At 42.5% G+C, this 27973-nt stretch overlaps 1 protein-coding gene across 1 annotated transcript; it reads right to left on the minus strand.

The window, feature by feature from the left end:
* Positions 1–6: 6 nt before the first annotated feature.
* frem3 (Fras1 related extracellular matrix 3) lies at positions 7–27909 on the minus strand. Its single transcript, XM_058640964.1, has 24 exons — positions 22667–27909; positions 21928–22017; positions 12482–12628; positions 11434–11664; positions 11213–11338; positions 10659–10910; positions 8036–8185; positions 7729–7938; positions 7105–7302; positions 6866–7030; positions 6378–6560; positions 6166–6296; positions 4977–5135; positions 4525–4828; positions 4310–4441; positions 3870–4201; positions 3393–3585; positions 3191–3295; positions 2740–2867; positions 2494–2628; positions 2109–2235; positions 1820–2007; positions 1589–1735; positions 7–1499 (listed from the first exon to the last, which is right to left on the minus strand). Exons 1-24 carry the CDS (start codon positions 27687–27689, stop codon positions 936–938), a joined length of 9420 nt encoding a protein of 3139 aa, XP_058496947.1. The 5' UTR covers positions 27690–27909; the 3' UTR covers positions 7–935.
* Positions 27910–27973: the final 64 nt, after the last annotated feature.

The following is a 27973-nucleotide window of genomic DNA, read 5'->3' on the forward strand; positions in this document are numbered from 1 at the left end:
CACTCATTCAAAAAAGGACATTTATATTTGGCTGTTGGAAGTGTATCAACATTTAAACACTTGAAACTGACACAATCAATTAGCCACAAAATTATAATAACAATTTGCACATTGAAATACACTGTTGGCTGTAGAGAAATATTTATCATTTTGATACTGCACTTGTTTATTTCTGCAAACTAGAATTATGTAGTTCCTGATATTTCAAGTTTCACCAGGGTGTAATACCTTTATTTTCATACTTCTGCAATGATATGTACAGAGAGAGTTTTGCATCTGGCTTCAACCACATTAACCTGAAGGTTTTAAAAATGTTTAAGTATTTCTGCATTCTCAAGAAAAATAACATTTAAAATCCCTTTCAATGACACCATAGTGGTATTAGTAACTCAGCAGGTGGCAAGTACACTGCAGGCTTTTTAAAACAGATAATAAAAAATAAAAATCATCGCATAATCATTCATTGAAGTCAGCCTCAACTAACATTCAGTCAAATTTGCTCTACACAAAATAATGAACACATTGAATAACAATAAAAAACATGGAGGAAGAAGGAACATTGAATATTATGGAGTTCTGTTTGCGGTTTACTTGGTAAATAATTGCCGTACATTTGAATTAAGAGGGATATTTTACGTCATCGCAATCAATAAAGCAGGTGAATATTTTAGGTAAATCCACAATTCAGAGTAGGCTGCAAAATGCAATAACATAGTACATTACAGCAAGGACAAACCACCGTCAAATATCAGAAAGCCTCAGGAAACTGGGGCATTGAAACAGTGTGTGGGCCCGAGCATTGATTTATTGTGCTTGTCACAGGTTGTTCTTGGCTCCTTAGTGCTGCTAGAGTAGGGTAATGAAGGCACAATGGTGAAAGAGAAGATATAGTCTTTTAATCATGGACAATTGTTAAAGGTGGAGGAGGTCCACATCTAGACCTCGGAGCTGTCTGGATTGCTCCATATGCCCGCTGGGCCTTGGCTGTAGCCATTGTAGGCAGAAGAGGAAGAGGAGGAGTAAGGAGGGAACTGATTCTTCTTTTCCCTTTTCTTGCGTTTCAGCAGCAGAATGACAATTGTGGCGATGAGGCAAATGAGGAGGATCATACCTGCAACGCCCACTAACATGGGCAGGGTGGAACTGTCACCCTCCTCTCTGCCCGAACTCTCCAGCAGGGGGCGCTCCAGGAGCGCGTCATGGTTAGGGGACCAGGGTTGGCGCTGGCTGACCACCATGCGGTCTGTTCGGTCCAGAGCAATATGCTGGATGTTGGTTCCTCGGTTGTTTTCAACACCAATGTCCTGGGCCACATTAGGGCCAGGCAAAGCAGGGGCAGCACGGCGGAGGCGAGTGGCCTTGTTGGGCATCTGAGGCTCAACAGAGGACACACTGTGATGGAGATACTCAACACTGCGCTTGCCAATGTTGCGATTAGCATTTTCTCTGGAGCGGACAGTGTAGATAGTGTGGATGAACCATTCTCGACCAGTAGCCACCTGAAGAGATAAGATACAGTTTGCCATCATGTTCCTGATATGTTTATTTGTTCATGCAGTGTGTGATTACAGTTGAATTGTTACTAGACCTGGAAAAGAGGAGATGAAGACAGTGTGAAGCCATCTGATCCTGGCTGTCTGGCCAAAGGAAGAGCTTCAGGTGTGTCTTGGGCCAACGAGGCCTTAAAAGGAACATCACCAAATACTGAAGCTTGAGTCTCTGGCTGGGCCTTGTCCTGTACAACAACACACAGAGAAATCACAAACACATTCTTGTTTCACTTCCATTACACCCCAGTGTGTCTTCCTTTACGCCTTACCAGGATTTTGAATCTGTAAAGCAGACTTGGAGCGTCTGCCAGGCAGCCATACTCTTTGTTGGTGGGGTTGTACTTTGGAACGTAGCCATCTGCTCCTGTGCAGAGGAAGACTTTCTCAATGCTGCAGGAGAATGAGTCACCCAGGTTCTGGACTGGGTCCACCATCACCCGTCCGTAGATCGAGGAGCCTGAGGGAAAGGACAGATGAAATAGTCAGAGGGATGAAGTGGGCACCTCCTGGGCAATCAGCTGTAACTTCACTCAAGACCACTAGATGTCAGAGTTGTACCCTCTGTGAAAGCAGCATCGGAGCCTTCTCCAAAGCCCATGGAGCCATCAGACAACCACAACTCCTTCTTGGACAGCAGGAACATCTGAGTGTTGAGGCTGAACTCTGCTGCAACTGGGTCGCTCACCTGCAACACATCACCACGGTTATCAGAGAATGGATGGATGTAATGTGAAGACAGCAAAATGCACTAAATCTAATTCTGATTTGTTAATGGTGAAACAATGTAACAGGCTTCCTGTGAAAAACAAAATCAGCATAATTCACAAAGAAGAATGATACAGTATTTAGGTATCTTGCTGGTAAATGCAACCTTTGCAGTATCTATGTAATAACTATTATGAAAGAAATTCAGTATGTAATATTTTAGGATATCCAGACTAACCTGCTGGAAGCGTATGTCCATGTCAAAGGTTAGAGGCTCTCTTGGGTGGCAGACAGGAGGGATGCTGAACTCCCCATTGGGGGAAGCAATGCAGGGAGTCACCTTCACTGTATAGGTTCCAGAGTAGTCTCGCACCTACAGTAGCATGTGTCACATAGAAACATGGGAACACCTTGTATTAAGATTGTGAATTGTAACTAAATTCTAATTCCACAGCAGGAAATTCATCATAGCATAATAACTCACAGCAAAGTCTGAGACAAAACTCCACTGCTGCATGGGCTGGTTGTATGTGGGCTCAGTTCTGACCAGGGCAAGAGAGAACGTCAGTCCTGGGTGGTCAGCACACATCACCATGGATGCCATGCTGGTTCCTGAAAACAATCATGCACACAGTTATAAATATTTAAAGCTGCAATGTTTCCCAACTACAAACTGTGCCCGTGCCTTTGTATTTATAGGGTGACCCTTTGTATTGTTTGCGCCACTTCCTGACTATAAATGCTGCACAGTGATTTTGACATTTGCTTAAATGACCTCTGGCACTTTCACACAGGAAGAACCCCCAATGTGGTACTCCAGAAATAAATAAAGAGAGGATGTGGGTCACATGGTAATGCAATAGGAGGCTGCTTGTATAGAATGACCATACAGGATAGGTTTTGAGTGTGTGAGCATGTGGGTCGCATGCTCTTACCTGGATGAGACATAACAAACTGTCCCCTGAAGCGAGCCTCAGTCTTAAAGTTGACAACCAGACGACCCTCTTCATTTATACGCATGCTGGTGGGGTACATGGCTCCTATAATAACAAAAAAATACATTTTCAAAATGGCTCATGTATATTCATTTATGTGTACTTATGACCGACAGAGGGCAGCATTTCTCTCAGACTGTACCTTGTAGCTCAGATTCAGGAGGGCTGCCAATACCATCCTGCCACAGAATAGCCGTATCATACACAAAGGTGAGTTTTAGCTCTGACTGCAGGTCAAAGTGCTGCCAGCCTCCCACAGCCACAGGAGAGTGGAAGACATAGGACACGAACAGCGGGATACGCAAGGTGACATACGACTGGACGAGGTTCAGCACCTGAATAAATGGAAATAAAGACATTGTTTATATCCCAGCAATGGAGGAAAAAGGAAATTATATGTGCAACATTACTAATAAGCTACAGGTATGGCCTGTATTGTTCATTCAATCAATTTGGAACAAATTGAACAAATTCTGTTTCACCATTAGATGACATTAATTCTTACACCCTGGACCTCTAAGGGACACAACGAAAATAAGTCCTCTGGATTTATTGTTTTTTTTTTTTGTCCATTTAATTTTTCCACAAAATAACCTTAAAAAGGTTATATATTTCCTACCTGTCCATCTGTGCCTATAGAGCCTCCACAGTCATTCAGAAGCTCTGACATGTCGTAGTAGCTAGTGAACTCCCAGAGGCAGGCCTCTAAGTTGAGGTTCCTATAGAAGCGGAGAGAGTTGGATGAACGCATAATATTGCTGTATTGGTAGGGTGACGTCTCGCCGATGATTTCCGGGTTCTTTGTTGCGTCAGTGATGAAGCCATGTCCGGTTTGGATCTCATTGAAGTCCAGTAAATTAGAGCAGCGGTGGTTGCCCACTCGTGTGCCATCTGGGCTCAGGGTGAGCTCAAAGTTGGACAGAGGTCGTGTGGAAATCACCGGTAACATGCCTGACATGAGAGGACAGTCTGGTCTTAATACTCAAGATGAGGATTTCTTTGAGATTAATAAATAATGATGAGCTTGTGTACAAATATTGCAATGCATGCGCTGCTTACCATCCATGTGAGGCATGGTGACAGTCAGTTTGATTAGGTTGGGGAAGTCTGGGTCGTCTGGGCCAGTGTACCGGATCTTAGCAGAGAAAGGTTCGGCTCCAACGGTACCCGCGACACGAGGCTGACACATCCCTGCCAAGAGTTACAGTCAGTTTAAGCAAATTAGCTCTGTATAAATATACACACACATGCATGATCTCCTGCCTTCCACTCACCTTCCTCTTTGCTGACCACACTAATGGGACTGGATAGCTCTAGGCCTGCGTCTCCATTTGCATTGAAGGCTCTAGCTGCACACTGAATTCTGGAGCCAGCTTGGAAGTAGACTGAATCTAAGGTGATGGACTTGGTGTTGGTGAAGAACGTGTTAGTGTCCACCTCCCTCATGGGGCTGGTCACACCATCTGACCCAGTGGGAGCACTGACCATCCAGCGGTACTGGGTAAGAGTGTCGTTAATGTTCTCCGCAGAGCAGATGGAACCAGTTTTATCAAAGTCGTGGTACTTAGGGTTGCAGGCCTGGCAGAGGAGGCAAAAAGGGTAACAACTCATGTCACATGCTGAAGTAACACATATTGTCACTTTAAATCAATAAATAGTCAGCACTGAAGCTGATAAATCTTATGGTTGGTCAATGTTACTGTGGACAAAGTAGCATCCAACTCACCGTCACACAAACAACAGGGTATCCATTGGATGGGTGGGGCTTGTCTTTGGTTTTCCCAGTGTCATCATACATGAGCAGGGAAACCACGTGTGGCACTGCAGGGAAGGTAACATCTGCTACACTGTCCATCTCCTCAATGTACACAATGGCCTTGTTCATCTAACAGGAGAAGGAAAAGGTGGGATTTAAAAACTGACCAGCACCTAAATGAACCCATCTCACAATGTCAATTCATTCATTACCTTGTGGTCAAGTCTATTGACAAAGATAAAACCCTATTAGATTCTGATGAATAAATGACTTTAACCCTCTGAGACTAACACTGAAACTCCCAAACCAGTTTGCCAGAGCACAGAGGCACAGAGGCATACATTATTTGTTTCTCTGAATTTCAAGGTTAAACTATAAACAAATAAAATGTTACACTGCAGACAGTCTTCAGTACATGTTGGCACTGAGTGTGTTTATATGTCATTATGCCATTTCTTTGTGTCCTGTGCAGTTACTTTCACATGGAACATAACCTCTGAGCATTCCTGTAAAGTTTGATGGTATTTCACACATACAGTGTGATATGATGGCACAGCAACATGATCAGATAACATGGTCATAACTCAGTGCTCATGTGTCTAAGAAACACCAAACCTTTACTGTATATCCTGTGTGGATTTAGATGATGATACTTTTCGTTAGAATAACATTGATAATGGTATATAAATGTCATTTTTATCTAATGTTTAAATGTTTTTAAAGGTCATTCTGTTTTTATGTAAATTACGTTGAGTTGGAGTTATACAAATAAAGTGTATGGAGCCATTCTTTCATTTACATTGAAAGTTCAAAACAGTTAAGTCAGAGGTAAACCTATTTCTGCCATGCGAACAGAACCTGCCTGATGTGGCGTGTAGGGCTAGAATGTCACGGTTCTGTTTATAGGTTCGTCTACTGTTTGGCTCTGCCGGGACATTCCCCTCAGCATCTCATTCCATCAGGAAAAGCTTTTTATAAGACACTGGTTCAGGCGCGCTGACAGCAATGCCAGCTGCTGCCTGGCTATTTTAACATGGCCTGGCATGACAGTGCGCATGCCCGCGTGTGTAGATATGCAGTACTGTACATGTGCACAGGATTTGTTGGTTTATGTTTGACGGCATGCGTCTGCTTGTATGCCCTGTGGCCATGGCCTCACCTGTATTTCCGCCACCATGTTGTCATCAGGCTTCATGTGGACAGTGAAGGCCTCTCTCATCTCTCTCTGACCATCATAGAGGATCTCAATCTCCACAAAGTGTTCCTTCTCCCCCTCTTTGAACTCAACATCTTAGAAACCAAGACAAAGATGTAAGGAGCTATGGAAAACATGACATTTACCATACAAGTGCTTCTGGTTTCTGTTCTTACCCTCTGACAGTGGGTTGTAATCCTCTCCAGAGGTCGCAGAGCCATCTTTGGTGTGCACTCTCACCACCGAGACCTTTGAGGTGTCTCCGATACGAAGGATAGGAATCTTCACAACTGCAATATTTCCTTTGACCTGGGGTTCGCGCACGCTGTACTTGATCTCAGAGAATCGGATGATGGGCTCTAGAGCAGGGAACAAAGTCAACAAAGAGGCTTATTTCGAGAGCAGAAACCTCTCCCAAGGCCACTCAGTGTCCCAGAGTTTCATTAAAATCTGTTTTGAGTTATTCTGCTCACAGTCAGACTAACAGCTAAAAACACAAATGGGGTTTAGATTGCTGCAAGAACATTCCTTTTTGTATTATTTGCACTGATGTCCAGCCTGATATGGTTTTATCTGGTAGGTATAACTACAAATTTCCTTTAGTGGTCCATCTGAAGAAATGACAATTCTTAAAATACTTATTTATTCTTGATAAAGCACTCACTGTCTTTCTCATCTGTGATTGTGACCAGTGCTTCCTTCTGCTCCCCAATAGAGGCTCCATATGGAGACTTGCTCTTTGGCGTTCCCAGGACCAGGCGGAACTCTTCCTCCTCTTCATGGGCAGAGTTGTCCATCAGACTAACAACACAAGGCTTCTCAGTCTCACCTAGAGGAGAAGTGGTCACGTTATTTTCAGTAAAGTGCTGCAGCATGTAGCTGTAAAACAGAGCAATGTCTCACCTGGTTGGAAAGTGATGATTGATGCATCAGTATTGGGCCTCTCACTGTAGTCCATCATGACCTGAGCAGAGCCTTGGCGAGTGTAGCAGCGCACTGTGGACACGAGGCTGATGTCTCCACTGCGGTACACTATGGCTGTAACCTCCCCATCAGACTCATCCACCTTGTAGCTGCCTTCTTTAAACTGAACCTTTGGCACTGTAGGAATAGTGATCAAAATGTGACACCACATGTTACTAAATCTGACTGCTAATGCTGTTGATAGAGTTTCTTTATTTTGACACGTAAAAGCACCAAAGCACAGTATTGTTATTAAGTGTTAAATAAAATCATATCACTTGTGAAGTACAGTAATTTCTATAACAAAAAGCATGCACCAATGCAACCACAGTGTGTTATGATGAGCATTTATTGCTTATGTCATGCATATGAATGCTAAATAGGAGGAAAAATAAATTGTAAATACATTTTTGCATATTTCTGCATTAATTGTAAACCCTCATTTTTTTTTTCAAAATAAAAGACTAGACCAGAACTCAATAACCTTGAGCCTAAAGTTTACTAGACTCCTAAGTCTACAGTGAACAATTACTTTAGAGTTTGGTTCCTGTATCTGACACTTACAGTCAGTAAAGGTATCGTTGATGGTGATGGTGGTCTTGCTGGGTTCTCCTAACACAGCATTCATGGGCATCCGTAATATAAGGTCAAAGGTCTCAGGCCCCTCTAGCTCCGGCTGACCCAGATCATCAAGAATTGTCACTCTAAATGTCTGCATCGTCACACCAGGAGCAAAGTCCAGGTTACGGCTAATGCCGACGTAGTCCAGTCCAGCTGTGAGGTGGAGAGGAAACCATGGATTAAACACTACAATCCCATATCTTGAATGAATGAATGAATGTTCTCATTTGTCTTAAACTGCCAATTTTACCCTCTGCAGAGACAATCTCACTCTTCCTGGAGCGAACCATAACAGTAGCGGTCTTGGACAGATCAGTCCCTGTCCTCCAAACCTTTACCTCGACGTAGCCTGAACTCTCATCCACGGCATACTCAGGTTCACCAAAATACAACGAGGGCTCTGTGGGATTTGGGAAAAATAGAAAATCATAACATATGATGCAGATTCCATTGTACCTTTGTTCAGTTAATTATTTACTAAAAACTCATAGCAGCTGCAAAATTGTAAATTTAAACCACTTTACTAACATATTATTAACAGCGTACCACATTTTTGCTCTTTGACCCTTGACATTTTCGAATAACTTATAATAATAACAGTATTTTGAGGCTTTGTGATCCAGTTCAGGGTCAGACTGACACAAGGACATGAGCTAACTCCCCTCATTTAGGAGTCAGCACAGGAAGAGCGCTGTCATCCTCCACTTATTAAAATCCAGACAGCCCTGTCCAAACTCTATGTCACTGAACCTGAAGAATAAGACTTCTTGCTTGTGTGTGCTGCACACAGAGTGATGCATGTGATTGATGGGAAGTTCAGATGATAGAGCAGCTGATAAGATCTATGGAGACGTTGTGGCAGAGAGAGAGAGAGAGAGAGAGAGAGAGGCAACTTCCCGCTTTGCAAAGAGAAAGGGCAAGAATTCAGACAATTAATCTCTCTTCACTATGATATAAAGTTTGTTTTCATCACATTCAGTCCAGCCAGTGCTCTTAAAGATTGTCTGATAGAGTTGGGTATTTGAGTTGCAGCTTTTCTGGGCTTTAAACTAAAACAAAATCTGTCATAAAATAAGGGATATGTGAAAGGTAAATATAACTGTGTAACTGTGTAACTAATGAGTTATAGAGTTATTTTGGTGAATGATTAATGCCGACGGTTTCTTACTTTCTGTAAGTCTAGATCTGAATTATACAAAAAGAAAAGTCACCAAACACAATATTTTAGAAACATCTGCAATAACCTACCATGATGAATGTCATGATAGATTACAAAAGAAAACAACTGTGCTGTATAAGCAAGGGATGTTTCCCAAACTGCCATCCTCAAAGTAGCCCACATTAATATCTTTTAGCTAGATCATCATTAGTACACCATTTATTTGACAACTACTCAAAGTATTTCCTGCAAGTGGATTTAGTGGATCCCCATCTAGCCAATGTCTCCTAAATTATCTCACTTGCTGTCAGGCAGAACGTGTGGTTAGGTGTGGTAGTTTTAGCAGATTGCAGCTCTATTTAGAAGTTGACTGTTAATGCAACAGATACCTGATGCTGAAGGAAGGATTTCTGGCACACTTTCAATGCCTTTCACCCTCAAAGACATCTTTTGAGCACTGACGGGATTGTTACAGGGGGAAATGAGTGCCAACATGGCAACCTTAAAGATCAGTGGGAGGAAGAGCCAGACAAATACGGAATACAATAGAGGCTGGCGACACTCCAAACCTTCCAAGTGTCAGACAGGCAGATGGTTTCACATGTGTACACACACACACACACACACACACAAACACAGATTTATGGTGGGCTGTTACTGTGGGACCCACCAAGAAGTAAACCACAATAGAGGTTTGCACAGAGGAGTCTTCTCTTGTCTCGTCACATGTCTGAGAATGCACGCTGATTATTTATACATAAATGTCAATTGTACGTCTGTTCAAATTGCATGGGAGGGAGGCTTGTCCTGTGAGAAGGTCTGTCACTGCAAGAGGCAAGTGCACGAAATTCACCTCAGTAAAAGGTGGGAGAACAAAATGAGTCTATATAGTATTGTTGGAAAAAGGAAGTTTAGAAGTGCCTCGTCCGAAGGCTGCAGCTTGTCAGTAATGTTAAAGGTTCAGTGTCTAACAGCTAGGAGGAAAGTATGTTTGTATAAGTGCCTTTAAATAAGAATGTTTGGTTTTCGTAGCCTTTAGGCAAGGGCCTTGCTTCATGGAGGTTGCCATCTTACCTTTATGACAATGTCAAATACTGATGTATAGTTTTAAAAACAGCACTTCTTCTTAAGTTTAAAGTGCAAATTTAGGTTATCCTATATATCATTAAAAAAAATGCAGAATCAAACAGTGGGAGAGATTAAAAACATGCCAGTCATTTGGATTCACTGCACAATAGTCCCTCTCTTCACCACCTGCCTTTTGGTCCCTGCAAATAAAGGGATGCCCTGTGTTTCCCCCTGAGCTCCTCTGAATGGCAATTAGGATGGGGGTCACTTGAGGAACACAGTGTGGTTTAAAGTCCTTTTATCTGTCAGACAGGCAGATGTAGCGTAACATTCACCGAGGCCACCGTTCTCCATCTCAATACCTGTCTATTGTTATCTTGTTTCTAACACTGGGCCAGACACACAGAGTGTGGAGGATGAATGAATCCGAGTGTGTAAAGAGCATGAAAATACGGTAAAGCTACTGATGCAGTGCAGTATCCAGCACTATTATTTTGCTGGTGAATGAATGGTGTGCAAAATGGCATAGTAGGTCATCCAATCTCAAATAAGTATCCAACTAAAACAAGAAATAACTTTAGAACCAGCTGACACTGACATTATCTCTACGTCTATTCGTCCCCAGAAGAACCACCACTCCACTCACCATCATCACTGTCTGCCAGGATGGTGATTTTGGCCGTCGGGAAGTTGGCGCCCACTCGGCCGCCCATCGGCATGCTGAGGCTGACATTGAAGCTCTCTTCCTCCTCGTACAGCGAGTCGTCGATGATGATGATGCGGCAGAGTTTCTCACGCTCACCCTTGTCAAAGCGCAGAACGCTCGTGTGGTCCTCAGGCCGGGTGATGTAATCAGAGTAGGAAAGGACCGTGCTAGGTATGGTGCCGGCGGCCGTGGCTGAGGATTTATGGGAACAGAGAGGATATCGAATGAAATGTGAGAAAAAGACACTGGGTTAGCTGGAGGGAAATGTAGCCTATATTCACAAAAAGAAAATGGTAAAAAAAACAAAAAACAGAAGATTAGAGAACAATGAAGACAGCGTGTGTTTGGTGTTTGGATGCACAGTTAACAGTTTTAGCATAGAAGACACACAAAGGAGGGAAATGCAAGAATCACTCTCTACACATCTGTATATATCAATAATTATCCTTGCTTCTTTGGTTCAAATCTTTTTTCTCCACACAGATTCAGCTCACCTTGCTGGGTGTAACAAACAACCATGAGTTCCTGGCTGGCATCTCCAGAGCGCCGCACAGGCACCAGCAGCTCTCCAATATCCTCCTCAATTTTGAACTCCGCTTGAGGAATGAACACTGTTGATTCTGTTTGAGAAGAGAAACCACGAGTAAGTAATGGTGTCAATGATTAAAATACTGTATATGCAGAACAACTTCTCAAACTCAAATATTAGCACTACCATCTCCAGGATCCACAATCTCCACTGTTGCCACGTCTGGAAACTCCAGCACAGCCATGACTGGGTCTGACAGCTGTATCTCAAAGGTCTCGGAGGTCTCAAACTCCTGGTCTGTGAAGATCTTCACCCTCCAGGTGGCTGTGGTCTGGCCAGGATTGAACTGCACCTGTTTCTGAGATTTACCTCGGAAGTCCTTGTCCTTCTCAGCGGTGCCATCTTTAGTGGCAATACCTGAAGGAGAGGGAGGTTCAATGATGTGTGACATCAAACTAAAGGATTGAAAATTGAAGAGGTTATCCATTTATAATCCTTTCATATTGGCATGTTTATTCCTTTGCAATCCGCAAGGATATACAGAAACAAAGTGTTTGTTGTTATAAGGCTGTGACAATTCCCTGTGACCTTTAAAATAAGGAAAACAAGAGATTTGCACCATCTAGGGCAAAATTAAGTTGATATTTCAGTTCACTTTAAGTGTGAGGGTGAACTGAGGAGACACTGCAACCTGTATGTCTCAAAGGAATCTGCAGATACTTTTTAATAAGTGGGTTGCATTGATGTTTTATAGCAAGACTGGCCTTTGAATATAACACAAATCAGTGTAAGGAAATAAATAAAAGGGCAATAACTTGTGAATTTGTCACTGCAATAAGGGCATTCGTTCTTACACACTCACACCTACACACTTAAATGAACCTCTAGGTGTTTTTTCTGGACTGTGGGAGGAAACCAGAGGTGCCAGAAAAATTTCCCATGCACATACGTGGAGAACAACTGCATGTAGAAAGACCCTAGTTCCAACCGGGTCACAAACTCGGTTCTTTTTGCTGCAAGACAGCAACACTAGCCACTATTGTGCCATGTAGCCCTGAATAAGGGCATATTGCTGCCCTAGTGATTTACCTTACCTGTGTCATAAGTGCTACACAAATACCATCTCTCTTGGAAAGCATAAATGAAAAGGGTAAAGTTATATCTTTGAATGAATTCAGGTCATAATTCACTTTGCTTCACATACTGTATCAGGACACACAGCGTTACCACTTACTGACAAAGGATGTCTCCCCCAGGTAGCCTCTGCGCTTCAGCGTCACCTCCAGGTATTTGGCATCTTCATCCACCAAGTAGTATTCCCGCTCCAGAGAGATCCAGGCCCAGTTGAGCCTGAAAGGCTGAGGCTTTAGTTTGTTTCCACCTAAAGAGAGAAAGAAAGCTTAATGCCTCAGTAGTTCATTTAAACGACTTCCTCTGCAGCAGTATAATAAGGAAACAATCTGTTTTGTGTTATAATAGGAGGCAGCGAGGCATGTGAATTGCTTTAGGCTACAGGGTACAAGGAATCAAAAGGGTGTTTTAATTTTGGAAGGGAAACATGATAACTTAATACCAGGGCTTCCCTAAAGCTCACAGAGCTTCAAGAAGGGTTGCTTTGCTTCTAATGTCTCCTGATTCTCATCACCATCTCGTGTCCATGAAGCAAATACAAGTAAGCTTCTTAAGGAAAGATTCAGTCAGAGTTTTTGTTATTTTATAAATAAAGTTTCCTCTCGTGAAATCAACCTGGACTCACAAGCACTATCACTCAAGTTAAAGTGTGAGCAGAGGTTTCTTCAACAATCTGCATATTCACTGCATCACTACTGAATCATCTAATATGGAAGTAAAACACTCCCACCATGTCCTTCTTTTGGTTCAGTGTGGATCAGCCAAAGCTCAGAATCACCATCCACTAAACCACACAGACCCAGACCCAGTCCTGCCCTTAATCCACACTCATGACTCATGTAATCCCTCAACCTGTCAGCTCAGTTTTGGTCAATGACTCGATACTGACTCGCTCAGAGATATTTAAGTTCATGGGCCCTGTTGAATAATGTGATTTATTTATTTATTTATTTTTAATTTGAACAGCATTGTCTCTCCTTTAGTGAGATGAGCCCAGTGAACCAGTGACCTGCGACTCAGGGGATTCTCTGACTCAGAGAGGTCACAGAGGATACTCTCTCTTTAGTCTTGCACGGTTGCTCACATTGACAATGGCCCTGTCAACGTAACTCTGTTTAAGACATTTGGAGTAGTGAGGGACCTTTCGTGGTTCAGAAACATTCAGCAGCGACTGGCACCAATAAAAATATATAAGTGCAGTACAATGTTAACAGTGAAATATAGAAATAAAGTTAAAAATGTGGACAGATGTGGCCACCTCTTCCACGCTCTCCTTCATACTTACACTAGGGCATTGGAGGACGCTTTTGATGACTTTTATTGTTATTGTTTTGCCTCTATTTGCTATTTGTGAACAGACACAATGTAATAATATTATTTGAATGATGAGTCCTTCATCTGAAAACTGACTGAGGGATGTAAACTCTGTTATACTGAGAAATGCAGAGAGAGTCATGACGAGATGCTAGGCTTAATCAGAGTTGCGTTAACTTATTTTACAATGGTTTGAATCTAACAGACATTTATTTTAAAGTTATTTTAAAAATGCTGACACTTTTACCTTGACATTCACCCTTTATTCCCAAATATGCAAAATAAAAAAGAAATCCTCTGATGCCGTTGAATGTATTTTCCATTTACTCTTCACACTGATGTTGCTCTAAGTTTGCATCTTAAATTATGAATCATGTGTTGTGATAAACAGTGACTCTTATCTTTGCAGTGCACAGCAAACACTGGCAGGGAGCTTCTGCCTGCTCACACAATGAGCCAGCATTCAGTTCAGTTTTGCCTCAGTGAGGAAGAAAGGAGCTGCAGTCTTAATGTTATGTGAGAGAGGAGAATGAAAACACAAGGGGGGGGGGGGGGCACCCGGGGCACGGACCACTTCCTCAAACCCTCATGTCAACATTGAAGACAAGCCATCTCATGTCACAACAGGGGCCAAAAGACAAAAACGTGTTCAGGTGGAATCCATCATTTTTCTGTGATAACACGGGTTCATGGCATCTAGGAATTGTGAGGATTACACAGTAAATGTGAAGAATGTTCTGTCCTTTATGTCCACGTATACCACACAGACACTTAGACATACGGACTGAATGCAAGTACAGTCTCCCTCGACTGTGTGTTATTGTGTACAAGAACATGTACAGTATCAGCCCGGTATTCTGCTCAGTCAATCAACTCCTGACTGATAAGATTCTCGTGCTAAATCTGTGCTCAACGAGGAATCAAAGAAATATAATCATTTCAACAGTTACAAGAAAAGTCCTTGATAATCTTGGTTATCAGATAGTTGGCACGCTGGAGAATGTGTGTCCTGGCACTTGACTGTATTCTGAGCAGAAATGAAGAGAAGCTCAATCATCTATCATGGAGTTTCATTAAATGAATAGCTGCCTCTGTTCTGGGGTAGTTTAAGGTTTCAGGATACATCACAGAGTTTTTAATGAATAAGACCTTAATGACACAGCTTTTACCACAGTGCTTGATGAATACATTGAGTTCTTCAACAATCCATATATTTCTTTTAATATATAAAGAGTAATATTAATAAAATAGGCACTGCATTAACTAGCTGGTGAATGTTGTAGCAGGAGGGAGGGAGCTTTTCGGTCCCTGCCGTGACAAAATTAGCAGACACTGATTGTAAAAACAGAGCTGATGAAATGTATAAGCTTTCCACGTCCGTCACAGTGCCACCTGATATGTATGTACACATGACCTGGATGCACAGGTGTGACACAATGTGAAATCACGTCAGGGGACGACTGCACGTCTCTCCACCCTGGCCATTAAAATGCTAAGTTGTTACAGGACATTTTATACGCTTGGATGTATTTAATTTAAAGAAGTAAGCAGGTGAATTTGTTTCACATGTCACGACTACCTTTAATAATGAATGAATGCTCAGGACAAACCGAAGCTGAAGGGACAGATTATCCTTGGCCTGTTCTGTGGGTTTATGACACAGTGGGGTCAACAGGTGCTTCTCTTCTGCTGTTCAAGCAAAGTTCTTCTGTCCAGTCACACTTGCATTGTTCCAAATGTTAGTTTCATATCTGTTCAGCTGATGAAGTCATTGTTAAGTGACATCAGATCCCATTATAACACAACATTGGACAGAGGAAAGACAAGTGCAACAACTGCTGGGATCAAGCTCATCAATGCAATGTATTTTTTTCTCCATCTTTGTCCATCAGTCAGTCAGTCTGTCTCTGTGTCTGTTATGATGTTCTGTGAAACCCTCCTGCCCACCAGACTCCCACAGTATGTGGAGCAGAGTGACAGCTGTACACCCCCACCTCCAAGTTTCCCTATACCTCCATGCTTTGGCTTTGTTCGCTCAGACGAGGAACAACTGAGAGGGACAGCAGGGCACAGTCTGGGTGGGCCGGCTCCGGCACCATGGCATGCCTCCCTGCCTGCCCTCTGCATTGTTCTCGCCAGTGTAAGAGTGTAAGGGAATCGGGCCTTTCTCTGACTTCTATTGTACATGCTCTCAGACACTGAGACTGGAGTTGGCATAAACCGAAATAAATCAAGAAATAATCAAGACTTCCCAGGGTGACACGGAACCACAGAGCATTAACATTAAAACGCTCTGGGACCAAAACAGCTGCAAACGTAGAAATCCAAATTAGCCACTCTAAACATGAATGTAAACATGACTGATGACCTAATTTATTACAATTTTTATGACACGCACTATATTAGACCGGCCATTAAACCTAATACACACAGTAGCGTTGGGGCTCGGCTCATATTTCCATTAGCTTTTCAAACTGATATTCATCATCTTTTCTGCTGGGATGAAAAGTTTTATAGGCCTCACATATTTCTACATCCCCCTGTTAGCAGCTAGTTAGTTTGCTGTGACTGATGATGATAACAAGAGGATATTTTAAGACCATTTTTGAGATTAATCCAAATCCTCACTTAATGCCACTTGCCTTATTTAAGTCTGATTTTCCGTGTCATTGTCATAAAAGCTGTGAAACTATGATATAGTCGGTATGAGGGTAGATGTGACTTGGCAGAATGAGTCAGCACAAGAATGCCCTTCAAAGAATCTTAAGAATCCATTATCCTTCGTCGACGACGCCACATCAAGACATGGACATGACATTATAGCCTCAGCTTTTCCCTGCACCAGTGTCCATGGACGGCAAATACTTCATCAGCTCATATTTACACAGCAGTGCTGCCTACACCATACATAGATGCAGTGGGATAGTGAGTCAGGCTGGAGGTATCGTTGGAAACGAGGGTCAAGATCCGGCAGTGACGTTCACCATGATGCAAGAAGGGGCAAGCTTCTAAGAATATCTTCATCAAGTGACATTGCCGTTATTGTATTTCCTCATTAATCATTATGTAGGTATAAATACTGAGGAGATTCCAGGCAGCTATGTTTGGTACACAAATATCAGAGTATTTTCAAGTATGTTAAGTATCTTTTGAAGACTTTCTAAACCTTGAAGGTGTCAAAAGGTGATATTTCTTTGGGTTTTTGGACAGTTGAAAAAGTAAATAAAGATATTTTCGAACGTAACTTCGCGTAACTTCTCGTAACTGCTGTCATTTATTAGTAACTGTTAACATCTGTGAACAGTGGCAGTATGTACTGGAAATTGACACATTAAAATGGTTACGCTACTTCAGCTGAGTGACAGGTCTCTGGAGGACGTTCCACATTCTCTTTGATCCACACTGGCATACTCTGAAAACATCTAATAACAAATTGTTGCTCAGAATCATCACCTTTTTATAAAACTATTGTACAGAATGGTGAAAAATGATGAGAAATGAACAATAGGGTAAGTGAAATCCCATGGCTGCACCGACAGATAATCATTTTGCTTTAAAGAAACATAAATGTCGTAATGTAGCTTGCTCAAAAATAATAATTATGTACGTCATTGTATACCAATCGAGTCATAAGGATTATACGTTGGTACGTGTTAAATAAATAATTAAAAACTACTTTCACTTTAGCAATGTTGATATGACACGTATTCAGTAATTTGGCAAAAATAGAACAGTCAAACATTTTCCAAGACATTTCAATCTCTTTTTCTGGACATAGATGTGATATAAATGCAACACTTTCCATGTTTGCAGGAATGTACAATGTACAATGTACAATGTATAATATCCATTCTCTTAGTTCATTTTGAGTGCATGCTAACATCTGAATAGGTTTAGAGAAGTGTAAAAGATGTAATAGATTTACTAGAGTTGGACATGATTATGCACAGTAAATAGAACATTTTCACATACGTGTATACATGCCATGTTTGTGTTGACAATTTAAGGGTGCGGCACTAAAATCAGGAGGACATAGAACGTCCTAAACAACTCCAATGACTGTTGAGAAGTTGTCAAAATATTTCTGTCTGAACCAAACTACTGAACCGACAAAGCAACACTGACACAGGTAGAGCCACATTGATATTGTGACTAGAAAACTAGAACGAAGGAAGGAAGGACACGGAAATGAGTGAGGGCAACTCAAAGACAGCTTATAGGGGCAGCAGCAGCTTTGCCATTTGAGAGCAGATAAGAATAACCTCAGGAGCCATACATCATCACTCCACACCCCAGCTGCCTCCAAAAGGCCATAAATCGAGGCTGAAGGAAAAGACAAAGACAGACCGAGAACGAGGTTATAGTGTGGTTCAATGAAATAGATAGGAGAAGAAGGAAAAGATAAGGAAATTGAGACCAGGGCAAAGAGACACACCAAACAGGAATATTGATACCCAAAAGGGTTTGAGCGGAGGGAGATTGAGAACAGAGAGTGGGGGGGTGAGGTGAAGGGGGGGCCCTCAGAGGCTTCAGCGCCTTCTTGTCACAGAGGAGACGGACTGTGGCACCATTTGCCTGTAAATCACCCGATGACTGTTGACATGAGTGACAAGATCCCCACTGTTAGGAAGTGAGGGTGTAACATGTCATTCAGCACACAGTCTACAGTCCTACTGTACGAAGGACACTCCCTATATACAGTAGAAGGACAGTGACGATCAATACTGTCTTTTTTTCATTTATTTTCCGCTGTGGGTAAGTGTCCCTCCAGAGCAGGTACCTCCACAGTGGAAGTCTGGGGGTTATCGTGCTATCTGAGAGTAGCGTGGGTCTGTGCAGAGCTGGGTGTGGGGTGATGGAGGTCTTTGAAAGGGGATCCCCCTTGAGCCTTCCCCCTCACGTACACACCTGTCTGCTCGGGATACCACTGCACTTCCAGGCCCTGGTCTGTCTGTGGCCCTGGAGTCTGGAGTCTCTGAGGAAGTGCATTCCTCTACCAGCTCTGAATGATCACATAACACTCAACCCACTGGGGTCTATGATCCTGCTGCAGAGCTGGAAGACTTTATTGTTGCTCGTGGAAAAGGCACAGAGACTGATTTAGCATTTATGAATGCAGAGGCTCTGTCCTCTTTTATTCCTTATCTCTGCATCTGGAGACTTTGATTAGTGTTGCAGAGAAAGACTATCTTCCAACCAAGATTGGCAAGAATAGCGAGTGTGTCTGAAGACCACTACACTCTAAAGCATAAACATGTGACATTGTGCAAAAGTCCTTCAAAACTGACATAGACCTACAAATGTCCCGACACGTCTGAAAGTAAGTTAAGGGTTTTTCTCCTCTTTGCCTGTGGCTCACTGGCCCCATGTCCAATGAATGAGAATGTATGTAAGCTGTGTACCCACTTGTAAAAACAAGTATATTGCCTGAGTGCCTCATTCTCTGAATGGCTGCAGGGAGTTTCTGACCTGGACACTTGCACGCAAGTTATTGCTTCCCATAGATATTCTCATAAGACAGCGCGGTGACCCAAGGTGAACAGCAGTTTGTGTTTGAGGTCACCGCCACATCATCCCTGCAGGGTTACGTCTGTTATTCTGACTATTTTACAAGAAATCATAAAATGTTAATGTAGTTGACTCCACTTCTACTGCTACTTTCTTCACTTTTTTTTTTCTTTTTTAAGAAATTACATGATTACAAAATGATGTACAATAAAATGACATAAACTCCTAATTTATGGTTTCTTTACCTTTCCCTGCAGCTCTCACACTGAATTTGGGGAAGCTTTATATCTATATAGACTCATATATTCCACACTGAGACGTTTAAGTGAAATTTAATAATAAAACTAAAAGTGTATGTCTATTTCACCTGTGAAAGATTTATGCATCTCTCTCTCTCTCTCTCTCTCTGACACATTTCTGCAGAGAGGTCAAAAGTTTAAATGATAGATTGGTTTGTCCTAATTCAAAACAAGACCAAACTTTCTCCTCAGAGTTTGGAATTTAAACCCGACAACCAGCAGGTCCACATCAAGACTCCCGTCAGGAAGCTAAACGTCCACTCCTGACACATTTGTCACACAATTTACAACAGGAACTCTTCAGCTGTGTCTGGCCACACACAAACTGTTCCTGCTTCAGCACCTTTAAGTCTGATTAAGATCTCAACAGTCAGGTCTGAAAGAGTTATACACTGTGCTACAAAGCTACACAAGATACGTTTATGTGTTTATATGTACAAAAACACTTCTCTATACGTTTAGTTTCCAGTGAATTCACACGTTAAAACCATTACAAAGAATGTTAACGGAGGCCAGTTTGAGCAAAGTATCTCGGGTGCAAATCTTTTCTGACACTGAGCTTTGTTTCCCTCACAAATAGCTCACCTAGATTTATTAGCAGATAGGCTGACCATCAGCACTGCTGTCCACCTGCATGTCCCTGCATGTCGAGGATAATGCTAACCCCACCTCCCTCTCCTCTCCTCCTCCTCCTCCCTCCAGCACTCACTTCTTCAACACTTCCCATTAGTGATTCACCATCAGGCTCATCTCACCTTTATCTGCTTTGTAATCTTTTTTCCAGGTGTGTGTGTGTGTGTGTGTGTGTGTGTTCCTATATATATGTGGAGATGCTAAGCACTTCTATTATGTGTAATAATATGTGCATGAGCTATTAATTACAAGTACATGCAGTGGTGTGAGGGCCCTGTCTGTGCCCTTTACATGTGAACGGTGTTCATGTAGAAACATGGTTTTGTTTTATGTCCTGACTTGCACCACTGCACCTGGTTCAGCTGAGTTAGGTGGCAGCTTTAACAAAGTGGGAAAACAAACAAAAAAATGGACTGTTGAGCTAATTGAAGCCCTTGTTCCCTTCCTGCGGTTAAACCTCTACTTAGGGACAGAAATACCAAACAGCTTTGCTTAAGGCAGATTAATTGGTGGCATTTGTTGATGTATAACAAAGATACGGCAGAGAAATAGAATTAGACAGAATAATAGAACAATAATAAAGGTTGTATTGTTGATTTCAAGCAGGGACAAAGCTGTTGACCCCATTAAACATGGATTATCACCTGCTTCACTTACAGTCACTGGAAAAAGGTAATTTGTGGGTGTTAAGCTGAGGCTAATAAAAGGATTGTCTTTGCTGACAAAATACAGTAATTTGGCAAAGGCTCACATAATCTTGGCCCTGCCTTCTCAATGCCACTGATGGTAATGGTGGTATTATCTTTAACATGACCCTCAATCCAGCACAATTACAGACTCAACTTTCCCCCCTTGACTGATTGCATTTTCCAAATCTCTCTCTCTCTCTCTCTCTCTATCTATCTATATGTTAAACTGCATGAGGACATGACCCCAAGATTCTCAAGTTATATATGTAGACATTAATATTTTACTATTGACACTCATATGACAGCAGACATGAGGAAATATAATCTACAGTAAAATTGAAAACCAAAGTCAGTTAGTGGAGCATCCAAGTAATTAAGAAAGAAAACATGGTGTCTTGGTCAATATTAGAGATAAATAAAACATATATATGTATATATATATATATATATATATATATATATATATATATACTATTAGAATTGAATGATCTTTTACAGAAATACCTATACTTTTTAAAGAATGAGGTATGTACAAAATATAATTCCATTTACATGATATTTACATGACCAAACCAAACTTTGTTTGTTCAATCAATCAATCGCATGTTGTTGTTTTTTAATGGACCTATTTCCAAGAAGAAAGTTTAAACTAAATTTCCGATTGTGCATACCTCCACACATTTCACAGTGTCACTTCAAACAGATGATGAAAGCAGACATTTGAAAGCTCTGAGAAGCACCCTGAGGGAGTGGGCCCTATTGTGCATTAACAATAAAGTTTAGAGCATTTGGTTGTCCCACCTCTTTTTCTTTTACCATCTAACAGTCAGTGTTAGGCTTTAGTCTCCTTTGACCCCTGTCCTTTAAACCTGCTGACCTTTCCAGTGGGGCGAAAAGAGATGGCGGCCCTATACTGGGTGTCAGTCATGGCCAACTGCCTTAAGTCTTTGTAATGCAAACACTTGTGAGATTGACAGAGAGCAGGAAGTTTCAATTTTAAGAAGCAAAGAATATAGCAGATAAAGCCAGAAGAAAGCCTTGAGGCAAATGTCGGGCCCCAGTTTGGTGTCAGTGCACACTAGTATGACATTTTAAAGGGTTCTTACCACTGTCTTGAACTGTGAAGTAGAAGATATCACTTGTGGCGTTGCTGCCATCCAACAGCACATAGCTGATCTTCATGTCGTTGATGTCAGCTATCAAAAAGAGACAAAAAGAGGGAAAAAATGAGTGGAAGCTTTAAGTATTAGGGGAGATAACTGCAGCTGCTGAGCCACTTAAAACATAGGTTTTGATTACAACCCTGAGGCTGCAAAGTTATACTTATACAGTATATGTATCTGTATCTATATATCAACTATCGTTTTTCATATTAGTCATTTTGAAAGATGTACGTGTGAATCAATGATGACTCATTTTGATTTCTAATTTATGTCCTTAAGCCAAGTTAATGTCAGTTTCCATGGTAGTTTATTCTCTTCTCCACTTGCTTCAGATAACAGTATTACTAAGCTAACATGGCTAACATGCTATAAAACGCAGCATGTATGGGAAATTGTCTTTCAGGCTTGCTGACAAATGGAAGTAAAACATTTACTTTTACTTAAACTCTCTTTGGTTTTCCTTCCAACGTCTGGGAATAACTATGTATTGCTGTAAACAGCTCCCTGCAACCGCTGGGATGTGTGATAGTGAATTAATACTAAAATGTGGGCTACCATGAGATGAAAATGAAAACATTTCTGTGCAAGGGAAGAGAATGGCTTATTCCTATTGAGAAATATTGATATTAAAGCAATGCTTCAACCTTCAAAAGTATGAATATTTAATGTGACAGTAGCTTACCTTGTGTGAAGGTACTGATGCTGTCATTGCCCTGGGCACTGTTCATGATGAAGCCATGTAGAGGAGCCTGAGAAATACTGTATTTCAGGACTCTGTTGGGACTGTCACGATCCTCTGATCGAATGGCCTTGCTTGTGATCACAAATCCCACGTGGCCAGTTTGGAGGACCTTCAGTGAGGCTGCAGCCTTATTGACCACAATCTGGGGCACACCATTGTCCACTGTGTTTATGTATATGGTCATCATCTGGGGTTTGCGTGTTTCGTATACAGTGTCTGGAAAGACATAAAAATCTGTATGCGTGCCATCTGTGACAGTGAAGGAGAAGCTGTCTTCGTTTGTCTCAGTGCCGTCGTGCTTGTAGCTAATACGGTTCTCATTTAGATCTTGCTTGGTGAAGGTTGTGATTGGTTGGGTATTGTTGAAAAGCAGCTGCCCGTGCACTGGCACCTGGGTTACTATGAAACGCAACAGGTTGTCTGGTGTGTCCCGATCCTCAGCTGTCAACTCAAAAGGCGTGATGAGTTTAGTTTCGCCCTCTTCAACAACTAGCCTGTTTATAGTCAGGACAGGTTTCTTATTATCCACATCAGTGATGGACACTCTAAATGTCCGGAAGACAGGATTGTAACCGTCTGTTACCTCAAATTCAAAACTGTCCATTTTCATTTCATCATCAGAGGTGTGGATGTAGTAGACCTTGTTGCCAGCAAGCTGCAGTTGGGTGAAGGTGGAGATGGGAACACCAGGGTGGTCAGTGTTCTCTAAGTGGCCTCTGCTCGGTGCTCTTGTGATGCTAAAGCTGAGGAATTCATCAGGACTGTTGATGTCTGTAGTGCTTAGGAGGTCAGTGGTAAGAGTGACTTTTCCACCTTCCCTGAGAGTCACACCTTTGTTGATTACATCTGGGAAGACCATGTCAATGCTTCCAATGTTAATGTAAAAGTAACGGTCAATGAGGGGATTGATGCCATCTGTGACATCAAATTTCAGCAGGTCACGGATTCCTTCCTGGCCTGTGTGTACATACTGAATGAGCTGTTTGTCAATTTCGTCCTGTGTGAAATTCATTCCCCGGGTGATGTTACCTAAAACATCTCCAAATTTGTTGATTCGCTGGACGTAACCCTGGCCTGGGCCATACTGCACAATGTATATTAGCTCTTTGTCTTCAGAGTCTAGATCTGTGGCTTTTAAAACCCTGTTGCTGATTACTTTTGTCTCTCCAATTTCCACATCAAGGCCATCGTTTATAGCCATCCTTGGTGTCTCATCATCAACGGGAATAACCATGATAAGAACCTTTTTTTCCACTGTATTTTTCCCATCTGAAAGTCTGATTACAAAGCTGTCTTCTTTGGTCTCAGAGTCATCATGTTCATAGACAATGTTGGACGCCTCTTTGATTTGTTCCAAGTCAAATGTATCTACAGGGACGGCGCCGGTACTAAGCTGCTGAACTATTGTACCATGCTGGGGTTTTTTGATGATCTCAAAGTGCAGCTCATCCCCAGGGATGTCAGCATCAGCCCCATTGAGAATTGGTGTATCAATTACCAGACTCATGCCTTCCATTACCACAAACTCACGAATAAATATTTCAGGCTTCTCATCATTGGCTGGAATGATGACTATAGGGAAGAAATGACGTTCAGAGAAGTTTATACCATCTGAACAACGGAAGGTGAAACGATCTTCCACTGGTTCGACACCTTTGTGGATGCTTTGGACATAGTAGATGTGACCAAGGGCAATATCTTTAATGCTGAAGGCAGTGATTGCTATCCCTGTTCTGGATTTCTCAGAGCCTGCAGCTGGAGCAATGTTTTCCACGTAACCAGATGTTGGTTGGACAATGATGGTGCAGAGGATATCCTCGTTGTCTGTGTCAATATCTTCAGCTTGGATGTGTTCCAGAGTGATGACATTTTTCTCTCCCTCCACAACAACAAACTGCTCTCCAACACTGACTATAGGTGAAATACTGTCAACAGGTAGGATGGTGACGTGAATTGTCACACCCTGGACCTTGTTGCCCCCAACGACCCACTGATCCGACATATCAGACAGAGTAAGGTTGAAAGAATCATACTCTTTGAATGGACCAATTTCACCGGATGTGTGAGCATAAACCACTGCACCGTTAATGATGTCTTCCTGAGTGAATCTCTCTGCAGGTGCACCATTAACCAGTATTTCACCACGTCTGGGAGGTTCTTCTACAATGAAGGTGAGGATGAGGTCATCTGTGTCTTCATCACGGCCCTGAATGACATTGGTTGTAATCTCTGTGGCTCCATTTTCTAGTACATCTATGGAGGCACCAAGCAGGCCGGCTGGGAGCATGATTGTAGGGGTCTCGTCATCAACAGGCTCGATGGTGATCTTCATGGAAATAGGTACCTCATGGAATCCATCACTCACATCAATCTTGATAACATCACTAAGGGATTCTTCTCCACTATGGATGTAGGCTAGACGGCCACTTGCAATGTCTTCAATCACAAACGTTTCCCTGTTTGACATGTCAATCCCCAAATACTGCAGCTGCCCATAACGAGGAATCTGGGTCACTGTGAAGATGATATTTTCTTCATCTGTATCTGTGTCAGTGGCATGTAGCTCCTTCCTTGTAATGATATATGACCTTCTTTCCATCACAGTGAACCCTGTGTTGGTGATAACTGGTGGTTTATTGTCAACAGGCTGTAGGAAAATGGTGAATAGTCCATCTGCTGTGTTTCCAGCTGTGTCCTCCACAATGAATGTGAACTGAGCTACTTTTGGAGTGATTCCCAGCTCCTGGTCTGGAGGCTTGTAAGCTACTTTATGGTGATTAACCTGTGCCTGTGTGAACTCTGTAATTACAGTGTCAGGGCTGTCAGTCAGTACAATTTCACCTAAGGGCCCTGGATTGTTCTCATCAGTATCAGTTGGGGCCTTAGTGATGGTATACTTGATATCCCTGTCATCTGAATCTAAGTCACTATAACACAGGAATTTCTTCTTGAAGTGTGTCAGCTCGTACTCCTGAACTGTCATGTGAAGAGTGGTGCCTGGGAAAAGTTCTGGGGTAAGGTCATCGACAGGGTGGATTTTGATGGTGAACATATGCTCGCCTGACTGATTGGGAGGATCATTATCATCTTGGACCCGGAACACAAAGTGATCAATCACAGTGGTGGTGCTGTGGGGTCCGATATGATGATAGAACAACTTTCCATCAAGAATATCCTGCTGAAACCACTCAGTCACCACCTGCTCAAACATCTCATCTGTTTCACTGAACTTCCAGAGAGACGGATCAGATGGAGGCTCAACCTGCCTTAACAGCAGCTCCCCAACGGTTGAGTAGGGCGCCTCTAAAATAAATTTTATGGTGGAATCCTCTGAATCAATATCTGTTGCACTCAGGATGAAAGGTGAGAGCTGCATGACTTCATTCTTAAAGAGCACAAGACCGGTGTTAGCATTGATAATAGGGGGTTCGTCATCAGTGGGAGCAATGGTGATAGGAAACAAAAACTCCACTTCATTACTGCCATCAGTCATTCTAAAAATAATGTTGTCGCTGTAGGTATCACTGCCGTCATGCTGGTACACTACAATCCCAGCGTCTAGATCGGCAGGTGAAAAGAATTTCCTACGCGTTCCAAGCACAGTCAAGGCTCCATGCTTTAAACCATCAACAACAGTTATTCTCACATCTTCTAAGTTATCCTCATCACTAATCTCTAAATTCTGGGAGCTGGAAAGTGGTCGAGACTGCCCCTCAAACAATAGCTGGCCTGTATTTTTGGTTGCCACAGGAGCCAAGGTATTCATAGGCTTTACCATAATCATAAAAGCAAATGTTTCGGACACAGCACCATCAGTGTCAACAATTTCAAACTCTAGCTGGAAAATCCTTTCCACTCCTGAGTCATCTGAGGGAGGTTTATAAGCAATCTTAAGATCTTTGATATCTCTCTGATAGAAGGAGGTGATAGGCAGGTTCTGATCATCTGTGCTAAAGATGTAACCCTGCTCAGGGCTCAGTGGTGAAGTAATATTAAAGATTAAATCATCTGGATCGGATTCAACATCTTCAGCAGCTAACATGTCGTTTGTAATAGCTGTCATCACAAACTGATCAACCTCCATCATCATCATTGCTACAAAGCTGGGTTTAGGAGCTGTGTTTTCGGCGCCCTCTCTGATCCTAACCATCATTTGGAAATGCTCTTGCATGATAGTGTTGCCGTCATTATCCTGCAGCTCCACCATCATTGGGATATAGTCTCTGTTGGGCGATTTTGTTTCAGCTGTGTGCTTGTAGCGGATGCCCTGTTTCACAAACTCATCACAGTCAATCATTTTACCACTGGCAGGATTATTCAAAAGAGTGCCATACCTGGGAAGACCTCCAGCACCAACCAGAGTGGTGATTTTGCACTGTGTGACACCATCTTCAAAGGAAAACTCCAGACCTTTCTTGTCAATAGGGTTGCTGTCGCCACTGAGCTTTTCTACATTAAGAGGCATATTCCTGGTGAGGATCTCAAGCTGCTGGAAAACCACCTCCACTTCCAACATGAAGGGGATGATAACCGTGTCTGTCTGGGAGTCATAACGAAGCTGCAGCTTCACACGGTCCTTGCTGGGGCTCCGAGATCCAAAATGAGTGTATTTCACTTCATCTGGTCCAAATGTGCAGGGAAACCTTTTAGGGGTCAGCATCCCTGGTTTCTGGGCCAAGGGATCATTCTCCAAAACTGTGATGTGGCAGCGGTCACCAGGCTGCACTTCTGTCACCAGGTCACTAAAAGGGTCAAGAAATACAGACCTCCCAAAAGGAACCCTGATCCCATTATTAGCAAGGATGGTGTTGTCTTCGTTAGGTCCTGATCTGTGGCGATAGAGGTGAGCGGGGTCAAATGGCTCAGCATCTACTGAGGCAAAAAGGAAGCTCAGAGAAAACACCACAAGCAGGCATCTCAAAACTCCCCGCTTTTTACAAAGTTGGCAACTTAGCAGAGCCATGTCCACTGCTAGTTGCCTTGCAATTCTTTAGCAAGTCAGCAGGGCCAGGCAGGTTATTCTCCCTTGTGGGGAAAAAGCATCAAAGAAAAAAACTTCCTTCAGAATATTTGGCCCTTGACTCTGTCACCTTTCTCTCTTTCTCTCTCCCTCGCTCTCTCTCTCTCCCCCTCTGTTTCTGTGTGGTCACACAGAGACACAAGTGTGGTGAATGCTGCAGCACTGTGCAGGTAATAATGAAACAGCAGACAGTGACAGGCACAGGCTCCTCCTTCTGTCAGCAGTGG

Source organism: Solea solea, chromosome 10, assembly GCF_958295425.1.
Source record: "Solea solea chromosome 10, fSolSol10.1, whole genome shotgun sequence".
Taxonomy (NCBI): Eukaryota; Metazoa; Chordata; class Actinopteri; order Pleuronectiformes; family Soleidae; genus Solea; species Solea solea.